The sequence below is a fragment of the Bufo bufo genome, chromosome 1 (genome assembly GCF_905171765.1).
Source record: "Bufo bufo chromosome 1, aBufBuf1.1, whole genome shotgun sequence".
NCBI classification, from domain to species: Eukaryota; Metazoa; Chordata; class Amphibia; order Anura; family Bufonidae; genus Bufo; species Bufo bufo.
Window position 1 is genome coordinate 475,387,641 of NC_053389.1, and position 18,343 is coordinate 475,405,983.

Here is an 18,343-nt window from a genome sequence, read left to right on the forward strand (position 1 = left end):
TGGATGGATCCGTTCAGAACGGATCAGTTTGTATCATCTTTAACCACGTCTTGAACACCATTGAAAGTCAATGGAGGACGGATCCGTTTTCTATTGTGCCAGTGAAAACAGATCCGTCCCCATTGACTTTGGCTCAGTTTCATCAGACGGACACCAAAGCGGAATGGAGACTGAACTGATGCAAACTGATGCATTCTGAGCGGATCCTTTTCCATTCACAATGCATTAGAATGCACACTGATCCGTTTTGGACCGCTTGTGAGAGCCCTGAACGGATCTCACCAACGGAAAGCCAAAACGCCAGTGTGAAAGTAGACTAAAGGATTATCTGCCCATCTAATATAAGCTTTAGAGTGTGTGCCGTGTACATCACATGTTGTAAAGCTCCCAGTGTATACATCCGGTGTATCCATTGGCCTCCATTCTCCCAGTAGAGACCAAAAGAGTGATCTGCTACCCCCTTGTTTGCTAAACAAAAAAAGCATAGTCAAAACAGTAAAAAACAATGTATATAACACAGTATACATTATTTTATTTTTTTAAAGACTGGAACTTATGGCTGACGTACGCAACTGTATTCCTATACTGCTACATACATTGGAGGCATCCGTCGGGAAATGTAAATGCACCCCAACATGTATTAAAATAAGGTGGATGATAGTCAGGAACTCATGACTATAAGGTTTTCTGCTTCATGCAGGGCTAAATACTGTGAGAACAACAAGGGCTGTGAACAGCCATAAATAATTCATGTGCATCCTTTTAAGATTTCTAAACGATAAAATAGTTATCTGCATTTTGATAAATATTCATTTTATCTTTCTGCTTCAATTATTTTGTGAAATATGTTACATTAGAGGAAGCTTTGATGAAATTAACACATGACTAATTAATTGGGGGGGGGGGGGGGGGGGTTGTAATACGTAGCTTTAGTTCTCCATGAATTATTAGCAGGCACTTTCACCATAAAATCTTGCACGGCTATATAATCTCTCATGCATTCATTAACTGTGTTTCAAGAGACTAAGCGGTTGCTGAAGATACTTTACCAACCCAATGTGGTGCATTACCCCACTTCTTAGTATGTGCCTCAAAGGGAACCTGTCCGCACCAAAATGAATGATAAACCGCCAGCACTACCTTACAGCTGTTGACATCAGGTTTCTAATGATGTTCTTGTGTAAGAGTCAGAGGCGCATGGTCGCTGCGAAACAACTTTTATTCCTTGCCTATATGCAAATTAGGTTCTTGAATTCAAGCTCATTGTGCCCCCTTTTTTTTACCATTTGACTGATGGCCTTTTGGATTCTTTCAGGTGTGGTTCCAGCCTGAGATCTCGAGCATGTGCCATATGATCTTGTTTCCGGCGCCTGTGCATTGATCCTCGCTGTAGTGTAGATGGCATCTGGATGTTGATGTTAGAGACAAGGCGATTCTCGGCGGTAAGCTGGCGCTCCCCTGGTCCTGTGACTGACGCTGATGTGTGACAATGTTTTCTGGAGAGCTAGCCCACGCGAGTCTGTGCATTGACCCATTGACACTACAGCGGATCAACGCACAAATGCGGAAAAAGAGATCACACGTCGTATGCGCCTGAAAAAAATCAAAAAGGTCACCAATCAAACGTAAAGGGGTGAGAAGGGGTGCGGCAAGCTTGACTTCAAGCATAAAAGCCGCTGCCCCCTTGACTTCAAGAACCTCATTTGCCTACGGCAAGCAAGGGAATAAAAGTTGTTTTACAGCGATCAAGTACCTCTGGCATCCTAGACAAGAACATCATTAGAAACCGGATATCAACAGCTATAAGGTAATGCTGGTGGTTTATGGTCCATTTTAGCACTGACAGGTTCCCTTTAGAAAAAAGCTTTTTATTCAAGTTTGATAGATATACAGCACATAGTCCTTACTTAAAAAAACAATCACCACATCTAATAATACAAATAAGACATAAAAGACAAAACATAACAGTAGATTCTTTTTTCACAAATCATTCCTACAAAATAGTCCCTGCTATTTGTTAGAATATTGGGAAATGGGTGGTCTCTCTCTCTCTGTCTCAGCAGTTTCTGAGACATTTTGGCCCACTCTTTACAACGTTGCTCCACGTCATTAATATTTGATGGTGTTTGATTATGCACAGCTCTCTGAAGATTTCATATCAACATCTTAATAAGGTTAACATTTGGATTTTGCTGGTGTTCTTGAGATCACTGTATAATAATTTGTATAATCCAATTTTGGCAAAGCGTAATCTGCTGGCTTCATATTTGTTCATTGTTGCCTGAATTTCCAGGTCCTGTGGTTGCCAAACAAGCCCTAACCATCTCCACTCTATCACCATGCTTTATAGTTGGTATGAGATGTTCGTAACAAAACACGTTTTTTTGCCGATCATGATGCTGTACATGATGATCAAACCTTCGTCTCATCAGTCTGAAGGATATTGTGCCAATTTTGTTTGGATACAATTTTGCAAACCTGTTTTTTTGCCATATTATTTCTGAAGAGACAGGTTTTTTTCTAGTCGCCCTTTTAATAAAAGCCATAATTCTTTTTGTTGTGCTATATTGAGTGACCATTAAGCCAATAAAAATTGAATGTGCTTAGAAAGATCAGTAGGCCACATGATAGCTAGATTTTTCTTTATATCTCTGAGCATTAAACAGCCTGATCTTGAAGTGAATTTGCAGGAATGTCCACTCCTGGGAAAATCTGGCAAGGGTCTTGATGGCTCTCTGTTGACAGACCATTCTTCTTACTGCAGACCCATGCCAGACTGATAACCAGTAACAACTGCTTCTAGAAAGTCATGGCTGATGTCCTTTCTTCTTGTCATGTGTGTAAATACATACCCAACTTCAGTGCTTCAGACAGCTGTAGGCAAGGTGCACATACCACACGGATGTGCAGATTGGCACACTTTTCAGACTGAACACATTTAAAATCAGTTTGATTGTTGGTGGCCTAGCATTAAATAGCCATTTAGCTACATAACTGCATGGCAATTAACAATCAAACCACTTTTAGCTGCAGCCCATTTGAAATAACAGTTTCAGCAACATCATGTGTGTACCTGGGCCACAGAGCGGCTGCAATGTGTGAACCCAGCCTCATTGTTGACGCTTCTTGGTATTTAACTTGTGCATTAGTAATGTCTGGATGCAAAGGACTCACAATGATTTTGGAAGAAGGAAGAATGTGCTTATGTTTCCTACCTGGTTTGTGAATGTTGGTTTAGGGTTTCATATACATAAAAAAAAGTTTAATTAAAAGAGGGTTTACTTTCTTTTTCAAGACCAATAATATATATACACGTATTTTCCACTTTATAAGATGCACTTTTTTCCCCTGAAAAGTGGTGTAAAAATGACAGTGTGTATTATAAAGTGAATACGAATACTTATGGAAGCGCTCATTAGTATGCAGGCTGGGAGGTGATTGTTGCGCTGTCAGCGCTTGATGTACTCACCGCCAGTGATGGCCAGTTCGCCGGCAAACACATGCAGGCTGCCATCTTAACTCACAAGTCCGGCGATGCACAGGTAAGCCCTTACCTGTGCCGCGAACCGGTCTGAAACAAATGCGGTCACCGGGAGCAGGCAGTTCAGAGAACAGCCGCCAGGGGCCTTCATCGGGCTGTTCTCGGAACTGCCTGCTCCCGGTGACCGCATTTGTTTCAGACCGGTTCGCGGCACAGGTAAGGGCTTACCTGTGCATCGCCAGACTTGTGAGTTAAGATGGCAGCCCGCATGTGTTAGCCGGCGAACAGGCCATCACTGCTCACCGCTCCCTGGTCTACTCCGGGCCCACACTGCACTTATCCTGACTGTGTGGAGAATCCGGACGTAGTGCGTGCACTATGACCTGGTGCTGCACATAGTCAGGCCACAGTGCAGCACAGGCCCAAAGAAGACTGGGGAGTGTGAGTGCAGGAGAGACCGCCAGGCCTATAGAGTAGCAGTGGAGCAGGAGAGTTAAGTCATTTGATTTTAAATCTGATTGGGGTCTGATTTGAGTTTTGATATGGGGGTCTGATCTGAGGTCTTATAAAAAATGTGTTATTCTTATTCCCCCCCCCCCCCCCCCTCCCCCTCTTCTAAAACCCAGGTGAATCTCATCATCAGTTCTCTTATAAAGGGAAAAATACGGTGTATGCAATACGAGTTTTTACAGGTCGGAGGTAGCTTTTAGCGATTACATAACTGCCATACTTAATCCATTTAAATATACAACTACTGAGTATTATCCAACTTGACTAACAAGGGTTTAAGTAGCTTTACCCACCTTAAGTGCATCACCCTCATTGCCCTCCATCACTTCCAGTATAAGAGCAGCCAAAATATTAAATCCTTGGCAGTAGCCTACAGTCTTGTTCCATCTAGCATAAGCCAGAAGCACACGTTTAAGTACCACTCTATCCTGTTCTGCTTCCTGTCCACAATAGGAGCTGCAACCTGTTCTATGGAGATCCTAGAATAAATCACATATACAAATAACATCAAACAACTAGTGTACTATTGAACTTGGAAGAGCTGTCATGGAGGTTAACGTACAAGAATTTGGTCAATATATCTACGCCACATTGTACAAAGACATGAGCATTTGGTTCCCATAAACATGCTTATGAGGAACTGACCCCTTTTATTGAAGCAACCACATATAAAATATATAACAAATATTGACCTGCAGTGTAAGAAAAAGGAAAAACATTTAACCGAATAACGTATGTGATCAGAGTCTGAAAATAGCATTTACCAACAAGAAATATTCTAACAAAAGAGGATTCTAATATCTGTACCTACCATAAATTCTGCTTCAGTCCTGTGTTGCAGAAACCCCCGAGAACCTGTAGGTGATCCTTTTCAAGTGGTTCTGATATCAATGCCAACCGGTAAATATATACAAGTGCTAAACGGGCGTTGATCAACATACTATATTAACTATCAAAGCTCATTTATGGACAGATGACCTGTCTATTGCATACACGCACACTTTTTGCTTTTGTAAAAGTCTATTGGATTGAGACAATGCATGCTATTAGAATATAATAAACTCCCTTTCATATTCATAGAAGCAGCTTGAGATGCCATATGCTTTTGTAACAATCATGTGGCAAGCAAGCAGAAATATTCAGAAAGTCTGTTGCATCAAAATGGTGGTTACTCTGTATTAAGAAACCTAATGTCAAGAAAATGTTCCTCATACTATTACAATGCATTAGGCCCCACCAAACTAAGTAATTGGAGAAAAAAGGACCTTAGTAAAAAAGGACCACAAGCCCAATGGTCACTCTGGCTGAGCTACAAATATCCTGTGTGCAGATTAGAGAAACTTCCAGAAGGTCAACCATCACTGCAGCACTCCACCAGTCTGGGCTTTATGGCATAGTGGCCAGAAAGAAGCCTCTCCTCAGTAAAAGCACCTAAAAGGACTGACTGTGAGAAACAAGGTTCTCTGGTGTGATGAAACCAAGATTGAACTTTTTGGCCTCAATTATAAGCTTCATATCTGGAGGAAACCAGGCACTGCTCATCACCTGCGGTGGCAGCATCATGCTGGGGGTATTTTTCAGAGGCTGGGACAGGAAGACTGGTCAGGGTTGAGGGAAAGCTGAATGGAGCAAAGTACACCTATTCTTAATAAAAACCTGATCCAGAGAGTTCCGGGCCGAAGGTTCACCTTCCAACAGATGACCATAAGCACACAGCCAAGACAACACAGGATTGGCTTAGGGTCATCTCTCACAGAGATTGAGAGGATCTTCAGAGAAGAATGGCAGAAAATCCCTAAATCCAAGTGTGCAAATCTTGTGGCATCACACTCAAGAAGACTGGAGGCTGTAATCATTGCCAAATATGCTTCAACTTAGTACTGAGTAAAGGGATACTGAATACTTATGTCAATGCAAAATTGACTTTATCCTTTTCAATTAATTTAAAAAAAAATATCCAACTTTGTTATTATGAGATATTGAGTGCAGAATCATGGAGAAAAGCCCGAATTTTGTTTTTTATTTTAGCACAAGGCCGCAACACAATTTGTTGATAACAGTGAAAAGGTTTGAAAACTTTCTAAATGCATTGTATATCAGCAAAAACCTTGAAATATTCACACATGTCAGAAGGGATCCATGGAATTTTAGATTTGTCACGCAAAGTGATGTGTTTTAAATCTTCACCTTTTTACTTTTGGTAAGCCTTTGCGTACTTTAACATATTAACGTGAAGTCTTGCTCCGCATACCACTAACTAACAAGGCATTTTAGTACATGGAATAGGCCTGTACAGGACGATTTTCTGTTTAATGCTCCGCGTTTCAGTCACGCAGTTCACTATTTGAATGAATAAGCAGGCATAGCAAAAGAGCATGCCATTCTGCACTTCTAAGGGAAAGACTGGAACTACATGCAACCACAGTTTTCAGATGCAGGTCTTGGACATACAGTAGAAACCTGTAAAACCACAGCCAAAAATGTGTTGCATAACCACTGTGCTTTCAGATAAAACTGCATGTGGCTGCAGTTTATGACCTCAGCTGTGCCTCAGTCACTACATGTGGCCTTACCTTCACTGTAAAGTATTACCTTGACAATCTGTATGCCCATTGAGTCATCATCAGGATTGCTCCTTTCATTGAATGTAAAGCGCATTGTTTTCTCCCAGTCTATAGAAATACTGTGAAGGTATTGGTCTGCAAGTGTCAACCATACCTAAAAATACAAGAAATACAAGTCAGCACTGCAGAATTGATAAAATACACAATGTTTCATTACACAGAGGATTTTCATATCTAGTTGTTTAGACATAAATATAATTTTCAATCACTGACAGCATAAGAGAAATTAAAGGGGTTTTCCTGGACATAAAAATAGAAGGCCTATCCTCTGGTTAGGTCATCAATATCAGATTGGGGGTCCCGACTCCCAGCACCCCTGACAATCGGCTGTTTGAGGGGGCTGCATCCCTCGGATGACAATTGTGGTCACTTCACAGTATACCAGGCACAGTGCTGGATACTGGTATTGCTGATCGGCAATGCAGCTCAGTTCCATTCATTTGAAATGGTCTGAGCTGCAAAAAGGCCAATGACCAGATGGACGTGACATCACTTTCCTGAGTGCCACAGCCCCTTTTAACAGCTGATCAGCAGGGATGATGGGAGTTTGACCACAACCAATAAGATATTGATGACCAACTGGTAGCACACAGATGGACCTTTATTACATGCTGCTCACATTTCATAAACTTTCATAAACTTCTGGTAAGATTAATACAGGAATGGCACAACAAAGATATAGGAAATGATGATCCACAATTTTTAATCCATGGGGAATGCAAGAGGTTAATAAAGAGACATGTCAGGATAGGTGACAGTTTCTCTGTAATGAGATAAATATCAGGAAACCCATACCCTAAAGTTCTATTAGGGTACCGCTATGATCTGATTACAATTTACATGGACTGTCAAAAAGGAAGAGGGAGGCAGTCTAAAATCTATTTCTGTCTAATCAAAGATGCCATGCTTTGTACTGCAATTCAAACTAGCTGTTGAGTACAAGCAGATAGCTGGGAAGTTAGGGTGAAGTTAAAGAGGACCTTTCACCGATTAGAACAATGTGAGCTAACTATACAGACATGTAGAGCGGAGCCCAGGGATCTCCCTGCACTTACTATTATCCCCGGGCGCCGCTCCGTTCTCCCGCTATGCCCTCCGGTATCTTCGCTCAGTAAGTTATAGTAGGCGGAGATTTCAGTCTCTAAGTTATGGTAGGCGGAGTCAGCCCTTGTTCTGCTGTAGCGCTGGCCAATCGCAGCGCAGATGCAATGCGATTGGCCAGCGCTACAGCAGAACAAGGGCAGACTCCGCCTACCATAACTTTGTGACCGAAGATAACGGAGGGCATAGCGGGAGAACGGAGCGGTGCCCAGGGATAACAGTAAGTGCAGTGAGATCCCCGGGCGCCGCTCTACATGTCTGTTTACTTAGTTCACATTGTCATAATCGGTGAAAGGTCCTCTTTAACTTCCATTACAGTAAGTACAGAATAGTTATTAACTACAAGAAACTAAATCTAAACTAAGAAAACAAGCATTAGCCAAGTGGCAAACCTATAAGAAGTCTATTAAAAGGAGGATTCTACAAGACTAAACAATTGATGACTTATCCTCAGGATAGATCACCAGTATCAAACTTGGCAGGAGTCTGACTCCCAGCACCCAATCAGCTCTTTGCAGGAGCTCTAGGCACCAGAACTTCATGGCTCTGCCCACTGTATGGTGGCTGGTGCTTGCTACTGAAGCTCTGCCCCAGCCACTACATGCTGGACGAAGCTGCTGCAAACAGCTGATTAGCTGCCAGGAGTCAGACCCCCCTGATCTAATATTGCTGAACCCTCTTAATCAGACATTGTCCACTAAAACACAGAAGTCTGTAAGGGTGTGCTCGCATCAAATTTTATGCCTCTATTTGACTTATAGGTTACAAAAAAAAAAAGGATACAAAAACGCAGCATACCAAGTTCTTGTATCCTGCACAATCCAGTAAAAAAATAAATTAAAACGTATACTTTTTTTTTTACAATGGAACTCAATGGTGAACAGATGCCACTGTATGCATTTGAGGCATGAGGCATCTGTTTAACATATACTTTTTTTAAATGCGTTAAACGGATGGGAAAACATGATGTGAACCCAGCCTTAGTGTGTTTGTCAGCCGCCTTTTCTTTTTTACTTGGCCAAAAATGTACCTTTAGTTGTGATCTCACAATCTCCACTGGTGAGAGAGATACTACTGCATCATGTACAGCTACCGTGGCAAGCGAAAAAGCAGTATGTATTAATGTAGATAATAGTGCAGAATTCCCTTTACCAGAGATAGTACTTATCCTGCACTGCCTTATATACTCTTTTTTCCCCCCCACAATCTAGTAAAATATATATGTTGCACTATGAAATCGCACACTTCTTCACTACTGGAGTAAAAACAATTTGTATATCTCTGTAAAAAAAAAAAAGACATAAATTTGTAAAGAACTTACTCTCCTCCGCCACTCTTTTGGTATTCCAGTGGGTAACCTTGCAACAGCTTTGAGAGCATCATACCACTAGGAAAACAAGTAGCGTATAATAACATAATGAAAAACTATTTAAAAAACTACAGGCAAATGTTCTCACATAAAACAGATTGCTTATCATCTACAAATCTTTTAGGAATTATACAGAGCAAAGAATGTAATTTACAACAGAAAATCACCAGTAAATACAAGTTCTTGAGTTGCCTTAGGTCAAATTGTAGAATAAAATATTTTTTAGCATAAAGAACATCAGTGCTGTCTGCATAGAGGTCCTGTCCATCAGACCAGACCCATCGCCCAGTCTCCTCCATTCACATACACTGCACATGCACTAGACTCCCAGCAGTAAAAGTACAGACGGCAGGTGCAGTGTATGTGAATGGAGGAGACTGGGCGATGTGTCTTGTCACATGACCCTCCATCAGCATCCATTTTATAGACAGAACCTCCGTAAGGGCAGCACAAAAGACTTGGCCAACAAGGAGGCTCATCTTATGAAATACAGAAAATGGTGCAGAATATCAGTGGCAAGAAAATGACCAACCGCTTTAATCTCTTTCTTCCATGAAAGAATATCAAACATTCCAGCAGCTCGTATCTCCTCAGTTGGCCTTATCTGACCTGACGGTGGCTCAGTGGTTAACACTGTTGCCCAGCATCCTGGGTTGCAATTCAACCAAGAGCAACATCTGTATAGAGTTTGTAGGTTCTCCTGTGAGGACTCTGGTTATATCCCTCTTCTTAGGCCTATGTCATTGATCAGATGGCCTACGCACACCCCAGTCCCATTCAAGTGAACGGCGCTAGGTTGCAATACCAAGCACAGCCGCCATGCAATGGACATCACTGTGCTTGGTATGCTGTGAGAAGGACACGTCGCTCACTGGAGCGCCACAGCCTCTTCAAACAGCTGATTGGCGGTGATGACCTATCCTGATGATAGGTCATTAATTTTAAACACCTGGAAAGCCCCTTTAATTAGAAAGATCTAGTCTGTGATTTTGATAAAATTATTTTATAGGTTAACCCAAAGTCAAGGATTTTTTATTTTTTTTGCTAATTACCGTATTTTTCGCTTTATAAGACACACTTTTTTCCCCACAAAAGTGTGGGGGGGGGAATGGCCATGTGTCTTATAAAGCGAATACTAGTGAGCGCTTCTATTATGGAAGCGATCACTAGTATGAATTATGTACCGGTAGAGGAGAGCTAATCGCCGCAAGCGCTTGTAGTACTTACCCTTCCCGGTCTTCCTTGCTGGGGCCGGCGCTGCACTGTCCTGACCGCGTACAGCGTCATGACGTAGTGCGCACACTATGACCGCACGCAGTCAGGTGACAGAGCAGCGCAGGCCGGGAAGACAGGGGAGCGTGACTTCTTCCGGAGGTGGAGACGAGCCGCGGCGCAGGACAGGTAAGAGATGGTTTTTATTTTAATCTTATCTGAGGTCTGATGGGGGTCTCACTATCTGGGCTGATGGGAGTCTCACTATGTGGGCTGATGGGGGTCTCACTATGTGGGCTGATGGGGGTCTCATTATCTGGGCTGATGGGGGTCTCACTATGTGAGCTGATCTGAGATCTGATGAGGGTCTCACTATCTGGGTTGATGGGGTCTCACTATGTGGGCTGATATAAGGTCTGATGGGGTTCTGACATGAAGGGCTGATCTGATGTCCTGTTATTTATGGGGATCTGATGTCCAGATATTTATGGGGGTCTGATGAAAAATATTTTTTTCTTATTTTTTAAACCTGGGATGCGTCTTATCATTGGGTGCGTCTTATAAAGTGGAAAAATACAGTATATCTTTAAATAATAAAGGAAGCGTTATAAGACAGAATCAACTAAAACAATATATACTGACTATGAGGTTCAGTCTCATTATTTTATGGGATATCCTGTTCCCTTCAAATCTCTGCATATAAGTATAGAACATATCAAGGGAAAAAAAATAAAAAAAATTAAAAAATAGTGTACTTCTAAAGACCTGAAGAAATTGAGTCCTAAAAACAGGCACACATATGTGTTCAAATAGAATGCAATCTCAAAATTTTTGAAAAAAAATTATGACGTGAATCATTAAGTGAATCATTTTCACTGACTCATATTTAAAATGCCAAACCTGGTAAGAAAGCTGGAAAACAAATGACACATTAACCTATGGGCACCTCCAGGGTGGTCTTACCTGTTGAAAGCCATGCTGGCCCAGTGAAGGCTCCAGGGTAAATTTCAGCTTGGTGTCCACACCTGCAGGACAGGAGAGAAAGGTTACCTCCACCGTAAGGACATGAGAGTGAGAACCCCTCAGCAAGGCAGGTGAGGCAGCAGAGAGGGGCGCTGTCCAGTGCTGAAGCCCCGGCAGCACAGCGCCTCAGAACAAGGGCTGTCTTTTACCAGGCGTCTCCTCTTCCGGCCTCACTCACACCAGCCAAGCCGGGGTTAAGCCTGGATTACTGAGAACTGCTTCTGGGCTTCACCTGGCTCCAGGGTGCAGAGCAGGCGGGGGGCCGTCCTGGAGATGCAGCTCCTCTTCTTCAGCACGCTGCTGAGGATGTTGCCCACTCCTCCTCCGCCAGCATTCTGCCTCTTCAAGCCTTTGCCCCCTCGCCTCAGGCTGCAGGACAGCTTCTCCTGCCTCATCTGTAGGCGCTGGATGAGACCCTCGGGGACGGATGTCAGACGCACATGCGGCCAGCCAAGCCGAGGGGTCGCGGTGGATGCTGGCTTTGTGGAGGAGATCTGCAGTGCAGAGGCGGCGGATGAGGAGGAGCGCCCCACCTCCCAGCAATGGTAGAAGCCTCCTCCTAACGGCACCGCACATCTGCTTATGGAGGGGGCAGAGCAGGAGCTACCAGCTACGTCCTAGGCACCCAGGGAAGGGAGGCATGTCTTGCTATGGAAGCCAATAGACCTATATCTCTGGATTTACTAACCCTATAGATGGCTCAGGCTGGATGATACATGTGGTGCACCCATAGATGCTTTTCTCTGACTCTATACCAACTACTGGTTGGATTACTTTCCGACAGATTATTACCCCAGAATTGTGACACAATTTTGGAGTAAAATGGTGCACCCCTTTTAAGTGAAGCTCCACCCACCGACAGTGAGTGACGGTATTCATTTAAGCCACGCCTCTTTTCATGCAGTACAGTATCTATGCTCTCCATACCCTGCTATGACACAAAACACACAAGACCCTTAAAGGGACACTTACTAAAGTGTTTACGTTAAAAAAAAAAAGTCGTAGATCATGCTATAATTCCACAATCATTTCTGACTTTTCACTTGTCTTGCACTTTGGAAGAGTGGAAAGAAAGGTAGGTGGGGAGAGGTCGGGGCAGCCTGCCAGATTTACTATAATTTATCGTTTCTGGCATAAATACTCATAGCAGGCGTAGCTTTGAAAGTCTGGCACATGGACTGCGCCAAATTTATGAAGAGGCCTGTGCATACCAAGACTGGCGGTTGTAATGCCAGTATTAGTACATCCCCTCATTATTCATTGAACACATTTTTAAAGAATTGGCTGTTTTTCTTTTTCAGTACTATGCCATTAAAAATGATATAGGTATATTATAAAATACTGTCATTTTTAGCACAGAGAGATAAAACTCATATAGATGTAGCCGAGCTAAAATGGACTCTGATAACACGTTACAGTGACAAAAGTCATTGAAAAAGTCAATTGACTTTTTTTTTTTTTTAACATTGATTACTTAATGCATTAACTATCAATTTTAGCTTGGCTGCATCTGCATATAGACGGTTAATCCATTGTCAGTTTACAGCAGCTGTGATGGAAGGATGTTACCTGTTAGTATAATAGTAGATTGTAGAATTGGGATAACACTATGACAGCTCTATTGTTCTATGGATAGGTCTAGATCAGGCATCCTCAAACTGCGGCCCTCCAGCTGTTGCAAAACTACAACTCCCAGCATGCCGGAACACTCTACAGGTATCAGCCTACAGCAGGGCATTGTGGGAGTTGTAGTTTTACAACAGCTGGAGGGCCGCAGTTTGAGGATGCCTGGTGTATATAAAGGTGTCCACAGAAGAGCATTGCACTTATCAGGGTAATATGTGGTGCTCTAATGGAGTCACTCATCCCCCTACCCTCTCTGGCTGCAGTGTATGGTCCGACAGTCAGATGAGGCTGTTTGCTGTGCTAGAAGTCCTAACGAAGAAAGTTAAAGCCAGGAAAGGAAGTAGAATACATGGAGTGACTTCAAAAAATTTTATCCAGAAAATGATCTTAAAAAGCACATAGAAAGTTTACATGTAAGCTGTTACAGTAATACAAAATGAAGGCAGTGTCCCTTTAAACTAAAGCAACTGCACCTCCTGATCCATAATGCTATATATCACAGTGCAGTCCCAGTGGTTTCTGGAAATGGCAATTGAATGTTAGTCATTATAGTGAACGGCAGAAAGCAGACAGGACATTATTGTGATCGGCAGGGCTCACACTCTGCAGTAGTCCACCAATATCTGTCTTTTCTGGAGCAGCCCATACAGAAACAACACCGCTGATCATAATTAGAGGCCTGTTCAAAGGAAAGGATCGTTTACACACACACATCCAGTGATAAAATATGGAGAGACTATTCACACTTAGCAGAGATTTTCTTTCTGAATTAATTTGTGGCAACACCTTTCCATGAAAAGCGACATACCAGCATTAGTGTTAAAGCAATCCTCGACGGCTTCTATAGCTAGCACATCCTCATACGTTTTGCACAGTGTGCTAGATACTGTTTATTGCTTTGTCCAGAGAATGTGAGGCATCATCACTAATCTCCCCATCTACGTCCTCTTCACGCTGCATACAGTATCAGTACTGCATCCACTGAGAGGCACAGGGCAGGGATACAAACAGCCGAGGTCCTCCTGATGCTGATTGTTGACATGCCGGTATTCAGCACATGACCACTGCAGCCAATCACTGTCCTCAGCAGTCTAACTCTGGGGATAGTGATTGTAGCAGTGATGCTCCGTATATCTTCACTTCACTGCGCACATCACAGAGTCTGGATGGTAGTGTGACGTTCCATCCATAGCCGCATGCACCTCAGCAGCCATTCACTGACCTCAGCAGTGATGTGTCCCCAAGCGCCATGTGACCACAGAGGCTCACTGAATATACCCTTAACCCCTTCAATTACCATGACGTACCGGTACAGGGGATGTATGGAGCGGGCCTCTGCAGTGAGCCTGCTCCATATGCAGCGGGTGCCAGGCTGGGTCTCAGACGAACTGTCAGTGTGAAACTGACAGCTCAGTGCAATACAATACAGCATGCACTGTACTGCATTGTAAAATGGATTGGACTCTGAAAAGTTGAAGTCCCATAGTGGGACAAAAATCAAAAGTTAACATTTTTATTTATATTTATAAAGCACTTCTCTCATCAAGCTATTTATAATTAAAATAAAAGATAGACATATCAGGTATAGCCGGCTCTATAAAAATATTACAGGATCTATTGTCAGGGGAATGATGTAAAAAAAGAAATCAAACGGATGCCAAATCTATCGAGTGATCAAAATGGATACCAATGATAACATCACCTCATCCCACAAAAAAAACAAGCCCCCAGACAAGACCATCACTAGAAAAATAAAAAAAAACATGGCTTTAGGAAAATAGTGATACAAAGATTTCTTTTCAAAAATGCTGTGTGTAAAAATGATCAAACTTAAAAAAAATATATAAAATTGGTACCTGACCAGCAGAATAAAGATAACGTCATTTTTCCTGCACAGTGTATGCCACAATAACAAAACTCATAAAGCAATGGCAGAGTTGCTGCCTTTTCTTTATCCTGCTTCCAAAAAAGTGAACTAAAAAGTGACCAAAGTGCCCCAAAATAAAACCAATGATAATGGCAACTGATCCTGCCCAAAAAAAAAAAAAAGCCCTTACACAGCTCTGTCAAGAGAAAAAAAAGAAGACATATGGTTGTCAGAAAACGGCTGTACTGGTTCCCCAGAGGCTGCTCAATAGCAACATGGTGTGCAAAACTCATCTATCAAAATCTGCACTGCAAAAACCATAAGGTGGTCTCCCTTCTGATCCCATGTGTTTCAGATGGCACAGGCTAGGCACAACATATTGGGCACTGAAATGCCATATCAGTGTAAGGCCTCATGCACACGACCGTGGCGTTTTTTGCGGTCCGCAAAAAATGGAAGCCATCCGTGTGCCTTCCGCAATTTGCAGAACGGAACGGGCGGCCGTCAATATAATGCCTATTCTTGTCTGCAAAGCGCGGACAAGAATAGGACATGTTATATTTTTTAAGCGGGGCCGCGGAACGGAGCAACGGATGCAGACAGCACACGGAGTACTGTCCGCATCTTTTGCGGCCCCATTGAAGTGAATGGGTCCGCATCCGAGCCGCCAAAACGGCGGCTTGGATGCGGACCCAAACAACAGTCGTGTGCATGAGGCCTTAGGCTACTTTCACACTAGCGTTTTTGCTGGATCCGGCAGGGTTCAGCAAAAACGCTTCAGTTACTGATAATACAACCATCTGCGTCCGTTATAAACGGATCCGGTTGTGTTATCTATAACATAGCCAAGACGGATCAGTCATTAACTCCATTGAAAGTCAATGGGGGACGGATCAGTTTTCGATTGTGTTATTGACTTGCATTGGGGGTCATGACAGATCTGTCTTGATCAGTTTCCCAGGACGGAAAGCAAAATACAACATGTTGCGGTTTGCTCTCCGGTATGGGAACGCAACTAAACGGAACGGAATGCATTTTGGAGCATTCCACTCTGTTCAGTTCAGTTTTGTCCGTATTGACAATGAATGGGGACAAAACTGAAGCGTTTTTTTCCGGTATTCAGCCCCTATGACGGATCTCAATACCAGAAAACTAAAACGCTAGTGTGAAAGTAGCCTAAAACTTTCAATTTTCATTTCGCATGGTCCCCTGCTCATTAATTTCTGCAAAACACCTGTGGGGTCAAAATACTCACTTAGCACTCCATCCCTTAATAAATAGCTTGATGGGCAGGTGGAGTTTCCAAAATAGGGTCACTTTTTGGAGGTTCCAATTAATTGTTTCACCCCAGAGCCTCTACGGTTCTCTGCACCAGATGCGTAAAAAAACCATATTGGGCCTCAGATACGCATGGTGCGCTTTTAATCCTGAGCCCCGTTGTATGTCCAGGCAAAAGACTACAGCCACATGTAGGGTGTAAGTTAAAAGAAAACAAGAAACATAGCATAACAAGAGGGCTTGCTTTTCAGACTGGCGCACAATGGGCACAACATATTGAGCAGTGAATTGGCATATCTGTGATAAATTGCAATTTTCACTTTGCACCATCTGCAGTGATTTCTTGGAGGTTTCTTCTTTTCACCTTAGAGCCTCTGCTGTATAAATCACCAAACTTAGGCCTCAAATTCACATGGCACTCTTTCTCTTCTGAACCCTGTGGTCTGGTGAAACAGAGCAGTTTTTTACCAAATATGGGGTTTTGTCGTGGGTAAACAATTGAGTGGTGCTTTTTCTCCCATAACCCTTCTGAAACTAAAAAATCTGGGGTTAAAACAACATTTTCCCAGCCAAGTGTTCCTAAATTCTATGAAACGCCTGTGGGGTCAAGACACTCACTAACACAGTGTAGTTTCGACATGGCGCCTGAAAACCATTCAAGAAAAATCTGCCCTCCAAAAGCCATAAGGCCCCTTTCACACGAGCGAGTTTTCCGTGCGGCTAAGATGCATGACGTGAACGCATAGCACCCGCGCTGAATCCTGACCCATTAATTTCAATGGGTCTTTGTACATTAGCGTTTTTTTTTTAATGCATCAGTTCTGCGTTGCGTGAGAATCACAGCATGTTCTATATTCAGCGTTTTTCACGCAGCCCTGGCCCCATAGAAGTGAATGTGGCTTCAGTGAAAAACGCATTGCATCCGGATGTAACCTGGATGCAGTTCGAGCGCAATGCGTCTTTCGCTGATGGTTGATAGGAGATGTTGTCTGTTTTTTTTACAAGCGTGAAAAACACTTCAAAAAAGATTGCACCTGCACGGAAAAAACTGAACGCAATCGCAGAAAAAAACTGACTGAACTTGCTTGCAAAATGGTGCGAGTTTCACTAAACGCATCATGAGCCAATCCGTATTGTTCGTGTGAAAGAGGCCTAAGGCTTTTTGAGCCCTGCGGTGTGCCCATACAGCAGTTTACGACCACATATGGGGTGTTTTTTTAAAACTGTAGAATCATAGTAATAAATATTGAGGTTTGTTTTGCTGTTAACCCTTGCTGAGTTACAGAAAAAAAAAAAAAAAAGATTAAAATGGAAAATCTGCAAAAATAAAAAAAAGTTATATTTTGACATTTCACCTCCATTTTCTTTTAATTCGTGTGGAGCATCTAAAGGGTTAACACAGTTTGTAAAATCAGTTTTGAATAAATTGTGGGGTGTAGCTTCTAAAATAGGTTTATTTATGGGTGGTTTCTATTAAGTAAGCCCCACCCTGTGGTTCGCCTGATTAAACCGCAGTTTTTCTTTTGTTGTCTGTTTCCAACTATGATACTTTTTCTTTATATGCAAACTAGATCTTTGGTGTAATGAGGGCGTCACCATTGCTCTGGTTGCATCCAGCCTACATTCATTTCTGTGATCAGCCCCTTCCTGTCTGCTTTGCCACTGCCTGGCCCTGTACATCAAAGCAGAAGAGCGGGTGGCCACAGAAAGGAGTGGAGATGCAACAAGAGAAATAGTGACACCACATCATTGATTTCCAGTCACAGATATAGCTCCAACAAAATCTGCAGTGTAAAGGCACTCATTCTTTTTATTTATTAGTAGACACAAGGTACAAAAGTATCAACTAACTCCTTAATCTAGATGGAAAAAAAAAATAAAATACGTAAATGATCCTAATTTAATTTTTATGTAGGCACTACAGTACCTATATACACTGCTCAAAAAAATAAAGGGAACACTTAAACAACACAATGTAACTCCAAGTCAATCACACTTCTGTGAAATCAAACTGTCCACTTAGGAAGCAACACTGAGTGACAATCAATTTCACATGCTGTTGTGCAAATGGGATAGACAACAGGTGGAAATTATAGGCAATTAGCAAGACACCCCCAATAAAGGAGTGGTTCTGCAGGTGGTTACTACAGACCACTTCTCAGTTCCTATGCTTCCTGGCTGATGTTTTGGTCACTTTTGAATGCTGGCGGTGCTTTCACTCTAGTGGTAGCATGAGACAGAGTCTACAACCC

At 42.6% G+C, this 18,343-nt stretch overlaps 1 protein-coding gene across 4 annotated transcripts in view; it reads right to left on the reverse strand.

The window, feature by feature from the left end:
- Positions 1–18,343, reverse strand: part of TBC1D30 (TBC1 domain family member 30) — a 71,222-nt gene that overhangs the window by 16,981 nt on the left and 35,898 nt on the right. For 2 of the 4 annotated variants that reach the window (XM_040409324.1, XM_040409314.1), the window contains exons 1-5: positions 11,553–11,733; positions 11,261–11,322; positions 9,038–9,103; positions 6,584–6,709; positions 4,285–4,470 (exon numbers count right to left, since the gene is read on the reverse strand). In XM_040409324.1, coding sequence (XP_040265258.1) covers positions 4,285–4,470; positions 6,584–6,709; positions 9,038–9,103; positions 11,261–11,322; positions 11,553–11,715 — 603 coding nt within the window. In that variant the 5' untranslated portion in view covers positions 11,716–11,733. Of the gene's footprint in view, positions 1–4,284; positions 4,471–6,583; positions 6,710–9,037; positions 9,104–11,260; positions 11,323–11,552; positions 11,734–18,343 lie in introns of those variants that run through there. The other 2 variants (XM_040409306.1, XM_040409297.1) reach the window with 1 other exon arrangement.